The sequence below is a fragment of the Triturus cristatus genome, chromosome 6 (assembly GCF_964204655.1).
Source record: "Triturus cristatus chromosome 6, aTriCri1.1, whole genome shotgun sequence".
Classification (NCBI taxonomy): Eukaryota; Metazoa; Chordata; class Amphibia; order Caudata; family Salamandridae; genus Triturus; species Triturus cristatus.
The window spans coordinates 425,157,146-425,168,972 of record NC_140589.1 but is presented as its reverse complement, the minus strand read 5'-3'; the positions used below and the strand labels follow the sequence as shown (position 1 = coordinate 425,168,972).

At 42.4% G+C, this 11,827-nt stretch overlaps 1 protein-coding gene across 1 annotated transcript in view; it reads right to left on the bottom strand.

Moving 5' to 3' along the window:
* Window positions 1-4,204: 4,204 nt before the first annotated feature.
* AGPAT5 (1-acylglycerol-3-phosphate O-acyltransferase 5) overlaps window positions 4,205-11,827 on the bottom strand; it is a 638,261-nt gene continuing 630,638 nt past the window's right edge. Inside the window, exon 8 of the mRNA XM_085610831.1 lies at window positions 4,205-11,050. Coding sequence (XP_085466957.1) covers window positions 10,825-11,050 — 226 coding nt within the window. The 3' untranslated portion in view covers window positions 4,205-10,824. The remainder of the gene's footprint in view (window positions 11,051-11,827) is intronic.

The following is an 11,827-nucleotide window of genomic DNA, read 5'->3' as shown; positions in this document are numbered from 1 at the left end:
TTTCGATTTTTGTGGCCTGGTTCAAAAGACATTTTTTAATTCCCCCTTGGACTTACATTTGGCTGGTGCTCATATGTATTTTTTTGTTTATGTCCAATGGCTTTGTGGTAGTGTTTTTTAGACTTATCAATGCACACTACCCGAAAGAACGCTCTACAATTCGACTAATTGATGGAACTTTGGCCTCCCACTCCTCATCACATATCATGAAAAGGGACCAGACTTTTGTGAACATTACTGCCTGGCCTGTACGTGATGGGATCGCTTGGGATGCTGTAAAATTTCATATTCATGGCCCCACTGAAGTAATCAATGTGCCAAATGTATTTCGTGTTTCTATGGGTGATGTAGTTAAGCAGAACATCCACTCAGATGATTGGGATGTGCAAGCAATAGAAGCACTGTTTACTGATCTGAAATATTATGCTGCATTTGATGCTGAAGATTTGTATTTAGATACTGCCAATTATGATGAGCAATTCTGCTATCAACATTATGGCACACATTTCCTACACAAAGCAAATACGTTTAGAAATTTCGTAAATTATACACAATGGGAACACTGTCCAGCCCCTAGGCTGGGCAGCTCCACCACGTTAGTGGACACATTCACATATTTTTCTGATTTCAGTGTGTCGAATCCGGCCTCCTTTTATTTTAAGGTTGCGGCCGAGTCTGCTTCTAAAGTTAGACTGACACGCACCAAATTGTTGTATTCCAAGTCCTTTATGGACAAGTTGGCAATTGGAGGATATGATCTGTGGAAAGCTACTATCGATCTTAAATCGGTTTGGGGTTCTAAATCGTGGCAGGTACAGGGAACAGAAGCTTTGCATCGTGCCTGCCTCATCCCGAACCACATGTTATTTTTAAATTCGTCAATTTTTCAGACCACCTGTTTTGGATTGGCTACCTCTAAAAAATTAAATTCTCCCTCCACTCCGGGTCTGGGTGCTTATCCTAATTGGGATAATCATACAGATCTGTCCCTTGCTACGTTGCAGTCATACATTTCCAACACATCCTTCAATATTTCTGAATTGAATCCGGAAGGATGGTTAGTGTGGCAAACGAGCTCAGATTCCTGTCAACATCGGTTTCTGGATTTAACACCGGGGTATACACAAGTTCGTGTGGACCCCCGATTTGAATCTTCTCACACTAACTACCTACTCAGTAGGGAAGTTATGCCAATCTTGGCTGCAACATTGCACCTTAGCATCTGTTAAACTTCATTTATCACAATTGAACGACAAAATAGATTTGAATGATTTTGTTAAAGGTCCTGCGGTTGGCAGGTCCAAAAGATAGGTATATGCTATTTACAACGAAGTTTGGAAGCTATCACGGATTGAGGCTGCATCCAGATTACAAGCTATTGATCAAGCCAATATGGAAAAGGTATTGGCTGTAATAGATAATAGCATTAATACCCTGTCTTCCAGAATTTTTACCTTAGATAATATTGTTTCATCTGTGGTAGACATTGTGCAGGATGATTTGTCTGTTTTGTATCATGGTCAGAATCAACTACGTTCCATTATGCAGTTTGCATGGACATTGCAAACGTTAAAGGCTGGGAAGGTCCCTTGGGATTACATGAATACTTCATCTTTGTTCATTCCTTTTAATTTAACTGCGAAACAACAGTTCATGTCCATGAAAGATGCAACATACTCATTGCTGCACATTGAAAAGTTAGAACCTTTACCTTTCTCTGTTGCCGAATTAAACTCCGCTGTGTGGATTATACATGGGTTGATCACATTACCATTCCCCCTGTTTAAGTTCAGTTCGTGCATGAAACATTATGCCCTTGGCAGATATGAACAACTAGGTACTGCCTTCCTGCACGAAGTTTGGTCCCTCCCATTCACGTACAGATGCGTGAGGGATGGACAAGAGGTTTACTTGAAAGGTGAAGAGTGCACTTCCACGCCGGATCACTCTGTCGTGTGTAGGCACATTCAATTGTATGGTGCATGTAATGTGCACGCTCCGAATTTAGCTTGCGTCCTGAAAGGGATCCCTGTGCCAGTTATAACACCGTCTTTTACGCTGCGTGCTAACGGTAGTTATTTGCTATTAAATAATGAAGCTTGCTGTGGGATGTTAGTGGGAATTCCCTACTTAGTGACTGTATCACAGAGTAGTTTGCTGTAATAACGTCCTTTTCCCGCCCCCGCATGGACGGCTCGATGTATCCATCTGGCCTTCCATTCCAACCTTGAAAGCAGAGTTCAATAAGATGAGCAGAATAAGGGCTCTATTGTCTCAAAAAGAAGTTGCGTTGACTTCGTCCAGGGAAACATTTGTCCTTCACGTAGCAAACACGCGCACCGAGGTGCAAGCGCTTTTGAATACTGATCTCCCACTTCATTTTGGGGCCCTGATTCAGACTATCTTTAATGCCTCGTCAACAAGTGGCCTGGCTCATTTTTTTAAAATTGTGGGCTCCGGCCTCTTGACCTCCTTTCAAACTATTTTTGGTGTGATCCCAGTATTTTTTCATTCTATTTTTTCCAGCGTCTTCGGAGGTCTCCCTTTGCTTCTCGCCCTCGTAGCTGGGGTGCTTTTGTTGATCTGCGTACTACGCTATGGCTGCACGACTTGCGTCACACGACAGCATGTCCCGGCTGCTCCATCTTCGTAACCGGATGCTTGAATACTATGGCACTTTACCACTGGCGACTTTAAGCATAGCCTATGGATTATCATTCCGGTTTCCCTACTTTACTTGTGTGCAGCCTGTCTTTCATTGCCTAGATTGTCCATTCCAATGGGCTCTGGATTTGTGCCTGTCAAACTCGGTGTCTCCTGCCCCGGATCATGATCGGCTGATGAGCCCCTTAGTGGCTCATGAGTTGGACTGTTCTGGCGCCAGGATTATGGCCTGTGGAGCAGCGCATGGAGTCCTCGGGAATTGGGACATCGGAACGGCTGCAGCTGAATTCCTAGCGAGAAGTTATCTTGAAGAACACACCGGTTGCCCTCGAATGGTGCTGGAAGCTCCGGTCGTCGAGGAACAAGTGTGTTCCTTCCCCTTGCTGAACTGGATGGCAGATCATTTTGCAGAACGTTCCAATGATTTCCTCTTGGAAGCTGTTGCAACTTATTGTGCTTATACATTGATGGATTGACTTTTTTGCCCCTTCATTTCGTCATACATCCTTCAATGGTGGGTTTTTTTTTCCTTTAAATGGTTTTTTTTCCCAATCGTTTTTATTTTTTCTTTGTTTTTTTTCTTCAAACTTTTATTAAGAAATGCTTGCTCGACTTTGCTTCAAATGAGAACTGTCTGTTGTTCACATCCCAAACAGTGAGCAGCGACCTTGGTCTGAACATTGTGTAAAGAAACAGTCTGTGTCGCTAGACGGTGCACGTTGTTGGGTTCAGGTTGATCGGCCCACTATTTAGCCATAACACGCACGCAGCTGCAAATACCTGAAAGTCGGGTGCTTTTAATATTGCCGTGTTGCATGTTTTGCATTACATTCGGAGGAAGAGCTTTCCCAGGAGCAGAGTCTAGCTGATCCTGTGATGTGATCCCACTAAGCTGATCTTTACGGTATGGGGTTCCCCATTCAAGCCTAGAGACCTTTTATTAGTCTAATAATAATAATATTAGTTTATTAGCGAAAGGAAGGTGGCTGATATCCACTGTCATTTTAGTATGATTACTCCTTTCATATTCTATGGTATTGTAACTATGCTGATGGTTTTGATCTTAATCATTTGTCTGCTTATGTTAGCCAAAGTACTGCATCTTAGGACACGAGGTTTATAAAATAAACTCTTTAAACTTTACAGTGTCTTTGTTTATTCTGTTGTGGACTGATATGAGAATAATTACAAACAGGTATTTCTGATTCCCACCATTCCTGAGAATACCCTAATTCGCTTGTTCTGGGTTGTCTATACATTGGGACCGCCGAGATAAACCTCGGATAACGAATGGGACACTGATGCTGGTCGGATAAGGGGTTCTGGGGTGAGTTTTTGGTACACCACAATTCACTGAGGTCCTGGTTTCCTGTGCATACTTCTGTGCATAAGCAGAATCCCTGCAACAGTATATATTTCTTTTTTGCTGGACCCTGTGCTCTGTGGTTCCATTTTCAAGTCACCCTTCTCTTAGATACTGAAAAACATATTTAAATATTCAAAAACAATAAAGCAAGAAACTCACTACTGCCAAGAAACAAAAGATTACATCCCTTTAATTTCTTTATCAGAAATGCTGAAAGGCATAAAAAAAACATGCAGAGCGATTGCAGTTCAGAGTAAAACAACTGAATTGTAATCCGCGGTAGCACAGCCACCCACACAAGATTACATAATATACTTTCACACTAGAAGAGACTTTATTTAGAGCAGACAGTCAGCCGTGCAATACACCATGACAGGCCTTCCTCTGACCTGTACCAATTAATATCAGTGCATAGGAATCAAAAGTAAATCAAGCTTTAAACAAAGTAAAAACATCGACATGTTAAATATAAGGAGATAGTGAAAGGATTACGATGTGTAACATAAAAAAGTATATATGTATCTATATATATTGTTTCGGATATATTTTATTGTAACACTAACACCCCTAGCGTAACCTGCAACATAAATGAAACATCACGTTTCATTTCTTGTACTTCTGTTTGCCGCGCTCTCTCTATTCTCACTTTGCCTCAAATGCTTTACTTTGTAATTAATATTTTTTGCAGCACTCCGTTTGATGTGTCCAACTAACTTTGGCAAAACACAGGATTATCTCAAATAGTAACAGTCTAACTGCAGAGTCGCCACTGCGTGTATAATCTTCGCTGCCACGGACTGGAACACGAAAGGTAAGAGGAGTTTACTTAATGCCATATATGGAAAATGTGCAAAAAAAGATCTTGAGTAAAAACGCAAAATTATGGTTGCAGAAAAGGGAATTAATGCCACATTCAGAGAGGTTGGCACTGCGTCCATTTTACTTAGTCATACTGCAGAAGCAGTGCGTTAAAGAGGACAGCTTCAGAGATGGCCGTCGCTGCCCACCGCGCGTTTCAGCGGCAGGCGATAAATACGGATTGGCAAACGATGGGCTTTGTGAATGCACTGCTGTTGCGATGAGGAGCACAATGCTGCGAGAGGCCCGTGGACTGAAATGTGTTACGTTGCCACAGGTCAGTTCCATAAACGTGACACTGCACAGTTACCTCGCTTCAGTAGCAAGTGATGTTGACATTCGTTGGCAGATGAAACAATCATTCAATGGATGGCAGCGCGTTCTTTGGTGCTCGCATCGCCAGCGTGTCTTGCTGCACCGAGTGACGCTCTAGACTTGCAACTCCACAGCCTGCAGGGTGTGCAAGTAATATGCACCTGCAAGGAATACACAAGCATTTTTGTCAGTCAGCAGAAACTTCAGAGTTGTACCTTTTACAGAGTAGACATGTCTGCAAAACCCGATGTCTTCACGTGGGAACCAAAGCAAATTCCCAGAATTCCTGGCCTTCATCTGCTGACCTATTGTAGCAGAGCCTCGGGCAGACAACTACACAAGGTTGAATTTACAGTTCAACAACTAATAACAGAACACGTTCGGAGAATTCAATTGTGAAGCTGAAGGCAAAAGGTACTGCAGCAATGAGAAGTGTAGACTCAACATATCAGGAATTCTTTCCTGCAAACCATGGCAAAAAACGATATACTCTAAAGCCGAATGCCCTGATTACAACTATGGCGCTAATTCCTTTTCTGATGCAAATTGCAATTTGCACCCAAAACAGGACTTCAAGTTAGACAATATTTTCCCAAGTGCTAACTGCACGTGCTATTTGACCTTAAACAAATTGTGCATCTAGTGCTACCATGCCACCTTCAGGAATATATCAGATCTTTCGGATGATTTGAACGCAGAACTGGTCTAATGATACATATCTCAGGGAAAAAGAGGGCCTGCAACATCACCCTTTACAAACCCCCATGCTATTTGGAGGAGGCATGAAAACATTTCTTTTTTAAATCGTCTTCTGTTCTGGTCCACCCTCCTACTTGTGGTCTATGTCAAATATCCTGTGGGAAGAATATGGAGAGAACACAAGTTGTGAAAACAACAGAGCAGTTGCAAAGGCACAAGTTTAAGATAATCCAAGAATGATGGTGATGCAGAGAACATAGGCTAAAAACAGGACGAGCATTGCTGATGGGTCCAGGGAGCCATGATGCACTAATCAATGACTGCTTTGGTGGTGGGAGTCATAATACGAAAAGAAGGCGTCATGGGGCATGCCTAAGTCCTGGCTGAGCCAGCAATCTTGGAAGATGAAACGAGCAGCCGCTATTCAAGGGGTCACCACTGGGACCAAACTCTTAAAATTCAAATGTATGGCATCTCACGGTTCCAGTATGAACTAAACCAGGACTACAGCCTACCTACCTCCTTTTTGCCCACAAAATATCCCAGATGAATTACGGGGGCCCGTATAGTATTTTCGATTTCTCCTGTGCCTCACAATCTGGGCACTTGTTCTATTAGTGTGAGGGTCTGACCCATTAAATGTGACATCTATGGGACTAAAGAAACAACCTCGTACCCTATATCAGGCTAACTGGTGTGGGCAGTCAGAATGATTATCAGAACTGAAGGGGCAAGGAAAATCACCAGACATCCAGTCTTTGATCATGTGGGCACCAACAACAGCAACCAGTCAAGAATCTGGAACCAACATCTCTCCAGTCTGGTAGCAGATGTGTGTGGCTGGATCACACTGCTTGGATTTGTGCTTGTGTCTATATCAGTCGAGTAAGTTCAACTTAGGAGTACTTTTGAAGAGAGCATCTGAAAACCAAGGAGTTTCCTCAGGGTGTTGATGCATCCCTCATTTCCAGAAGACCTTAAGGTTCTGTAAAGCAACACAATCATTAATGGAAGGCTACTCTAGTAGCTTGTTCAATGATCCGAGAGAGAGTGGCAAAGCATGCCACTGCGTCAAGTGCTCTTAGATCCCAGGCACTTCAGACAACAGGTCTTGGCACACATTTTTCTTTCTCTTAGAAAGATGCATCAATGGCAGATATTCATCAATGGCAGAAGATGCAATGGAGCACATTTCAAGGAATAGAGAAGAAAAATCTAAGATGACCATGCCTGATCGGAACTTGCATCCAAAGATCTGATGCAACTGAGGGTTTCTCACACTCCGATTTCCATTCAGAAGTTTTACGATGTGCAAAGTTATTTGTGTTCTGGTATAAGTCCCAAGGCAAGGATTTGCAGACATTTCACACATTTCACTGTGAGGCAAACAAGACACACTCATGATGCTGTGTTAGCCCCGCGGAAAATGTACTTTTTTGTTGTTTTTTTAAAGGGAGTTTCTCCGCTACCATCCCGACCCTGCCCACGGGCATTTGGCCACCTCCATTTGCAGCGCTGTTTAATTAGGCGCTGCAGGGCAAGAGGCGAAACGTCCGTAGGCAAAAAATACGCTCCGGAGCCACGTAATCACTGAAGAAACTAATAACTTGTTTATGACAGCAGAGGTTGATTTGAAAGACAGAAATACGAAATGGTCATGTGGAAGTTGGAATAAAATTAGCCACTGTAGGGGTGATCTGGTTGAGGCAAATCCAATACAGATAAGAGGATTTGCATTCAGCAAACAAAATGGAGAAGGCATTGGCCTCAGTACCTACACAGTGAAGCCAGTTCCACAGGCAGATAAGTGACGTTAGTGCTTATGACTTTAGAAATAGTGACATATTTGATGTTTCATTCTGATGCTGAAGGGACTCACAATGGCTTGAAAGAAGACCACCATCAATCACGTCTCCATAAACTCGAAATCGAGGCTTTCTACCAATCACTTCCTCAACAAGAAATAGGAATGACAAGGGGGTATTCCTAGTCCTTCTCAGGCGGTTGAGTAAGTTGATCTTTGGTAATCTTACCATGTGGAGAGCAAATCTCGCCAGTTGTTCAAAGGAGCTGAGAATAAGCAGGCACTATAGACAACTGGCACTGGGATGTACCATTTAATCAGAGGCCAGTCATTTTTATTTAGCGTAAGCAGGCCTTCTGAGGCTAAACATGAGAAACTCTTGAAAACTAAATCTGTATAAACTAATGGAGGACCTGGAAAAAGTTAAAAAATATCTGAAAGGGATGACCTTGAGCCACAATTACTTGCTGCGAACGAACGGTTTGCAATTTTCATGAATATTAAAAGGAGTGGTACTGAATAGGGAGAGGCACATAACAGTTAAACAGAAATGTAGCCAGTTTCTTATTTACCAATTCAAATGTTCACAATATTGGACAATTCTTTTTGCCTGTGCAATCCAAAGAAGGGCTGAATAAAATTAACTTGTTCCCACAGACAGACATTCAACTCTGACGAGTTACAGGCAAAATAACTTATGTTCAAGTCCTGATTCAATACACAAAGGCCCAGAAAAGTCTTTCATCCCCTATCAGGAATTCTGACTGCAACAGACAATACACCATTTTTGTGGGAAAGGTGAGATACGCACTCCAGTGGCGTAACATAACTTGACGGGCCCCCTCCGAATTAAATCAGGAGTTCTCAGGCCAGAGTACTGTGCTGAGGGGGCCCCTGCAGCTCGGGGGCCTCGCGCAACGCGGGGGCCACAGGGGCCTATGTTATGCCACTGGCACATTTCTGTTTTATGCTCCAAGATGATGGACACTGAGAACAGCTAGGTCGTGCAACATTAACTACGTGGATCAGTCAACCAACCTGAGGCCTCAAACTAGTTGTCTTGCTTACACATATACAGCGCCGGCTCCTCCGCTAAGGCTGAGAAGCGTCGCCCCACTGCTTACTGAGCAGTTCAAAAAAGGAAAAATAAAATTATAATAATGTAATGTTATTATCATTTTATGTTACCGTACTGGCTTAGTTGGTTGGGCGTGGGGCAGGGCTGAGCTTTTCTGAGCTGGGGAACGAGTGGTAGACTCTTTCTAAGTGCGCATGACAGTTTGGCCAGCCATCTTGGGCCGGCAAAACAGTCATGCGCACTTAGCATGTTTTCCACCAGGCTGTATTGCACAGCCTGGGTGGAGAACATGCACAGTCTCGCAACCCCCGTCTGAGCGCCCAACCACGGCGCTCAGACTAATCACCATGCTGCTGTAATGTAGCGTTGTGATTGGCTAGGGGATTCTGGGAGCCTGTGTGCTTCCTGCTGCTGGAGAACAGGATGAAGGAGAGGTGGCGGCTAGCCGGCAGTACCAAGATAAGTGCTTTTATGTTTTTATTTCCCCCTCCCCAGTTCGGTAGCAGCCGCTGCTGCACATATATATATTTTTTGGGGGGGATAAAATGTTACTGTAGAATTTTCATGCACGTGAAAATCGGTGAGATACTTTTTAGAGCACAGAGGGAATTTGGTATGCCACAGGAATGCCGATGTGTCTCATATTTTTATAAGTGAATGATGCGGGGATATGCATATACTTCAGGAGAAAAGTTTATATTTTGGGTCTCTTGTGAACTGTGTTCAAGAAAAGAGATCACTTCTAAAAGCACCTAACTGTAAATATTTTTATTTTATATATAACTTTTGAGGCTCTGTAAAATGCCCATTCCATCGGAAAGTTAAACTCTTGTTCAAAATCAATGCAATGGAACGCTATGCGTGCAGCAATGCAAGTGCAAGGTTTTCCTGTTGGAGCATTGCCGGACATAACACAGCATCTCTGCCATGGTTTCATTCAAGCGATTGCGCAATAATTAATGTTATACTGAACTCAGTATATATATCAAGTGTTCCTAAAATGACTGTGGAAGAAAGTCCACGCAACACTGTCAAAATGGGCAATAAAAACTATGTTTGAGTAGCCAACAAAAATCAAAAAGGCACGCACATTGTGTTTAGAGCAATTCGCCAAAAAAATTAAAATAAAAAAAAAAAAAAATCACAAAACTAGGACTAGTGTTCGATTCAAAACACCAATTTGCTTTCAAAATAATTGCGACTTGAGCAAATAAGTGAAATAAATGTGATGTATATGGCACAGATGTAATCCTTGTGAAGGTCAGATGACAAATACCTTACACTGCCTTTTTACCTAAAACCTTAATCCTTTTAATCTACACCAGGTTACCCAAAAGATGGTCTTTTTTGCATGTTGCCTTGGCCAGCTCCTTAACTGAGCTGTTGCTGCTGCGAAAAGAGAAAAAAAAAGTAAAGTATCAAATCTTGAACCGGCAAAAAATACAATGAAAATTACATGTACCCAATATACATCTTTTCCTCTCACAAAAACATCACAGTCCATGGCTTATTAACCCGCCCCTTTGGCCATCCGCTGCAGGAGCTATAACATACAAGCGCTACTGTCGCTCTGCAAGCTGGGAAATAATATAACTCTAGCACAACATTTTGACAGGGAAGGAAAAAATGTCTGCGAGGGTAGAAAACAGGTCTGTTAAGAGTAGCAATGTTGTTAATAAGGTACAAGAACACACACGCATAGCCTGATTACTTTCTTGAATACATTCACAGGGCCATATAACTGAGTTAGATTTAGGTTGACACTTATTTCATTAACCATCTGTTGGCAATAAAAAAAAGATTTCATTGGGAGAGCAATGCATATATTACTGTGTTTTTCCTCAATCATACAGTAAAATCAAGAGCAAATATGTAAAATGATACATATTTGACCATGATCAATCACAAATATGCTCTAGTCATACACACTACAGTACTTCGACCAAAGTTCGTTTAATAGTAAGGCTTTAGTTCATGGATACGCTGGGTGTATGTTCTGGTGTGACGTGCCGGACGACGGCAAGGCACCAAGGGTGTCTTCTACGCTTTGACGCTGACCCACAAGCATCCAATTAACGTTCCATAGATCCACGTCTTTACATAAAGTTTCCGCCCAGACTCCGTCAGCAGCATGGTAGCGGTCAGGCCTCCCAGGAACAGTAAGGATGGAAAGGTCTTCTTTAGACTCAGCTTTGAATGGACGCACTTCTGAGGGAAGCGGCTTCTTCTTTCCGGATCCGACGACTCATAGAACTGGGCCAGTAACCTAGGTAAGTACAAGAAAACAAGTTTAAGCCACACAGGGAAACACCTTATTATCCATCATAATTGGCTTTCACTCTCCGATATTCAACACTGACCTCTGACTTATTGATCACTTTATATTGGCATTCGGATCATGTTACATATCAGTGGCGTTGTTTGGTGCCATGGGCCCTAGGGCACGCGAGGGTAATGAGCTCTGTTGCTAGGAGACTGAACTACAGCAACAATCCGGGTTCAGTGGGCCACTTAGGCCTCTGAGCCCAGGAGCCCCCATTTATAGGCGGTCTGAGTAACGCAGTTCTTTCTTTTTATCTGTTGCACTAAGAAGATGTATATTCTATCACAGATTTCAATACAGTAAAAGGAAAAAAATCTAAGTGTAATTCTACATAAAAAAAAACATATATAGTTTCATTTACCTGTTAGTGCTGGTAGAATATTGAGCCCGTCTTTGTTGTTTCCTGTTTGGTTGGAGGTGCAGGATGTGAGAAGATGGCCGGATATAAGCTGTCAACTAATTAAAGTGGGCACCTTGCACCAATCCTTCTGGTGATTTAAGAGGTCAAAGATAACCTTAGAAAGCTATTCAAGTGGTAGCTGTGGAGAGCAGCCTTCAGGCTTAGTCTTGAAGGAATATTAAGAAGCGTGTTTTACCAGAATGCAACCTTATAGTATTGGTTCAATGAAAAGAGAACCACAAAGTAGTTATGAAAATATGTATTTATTGATATAACATTCTGTAGTACGACACAGTATCTTCTACACGAAGATACTCACA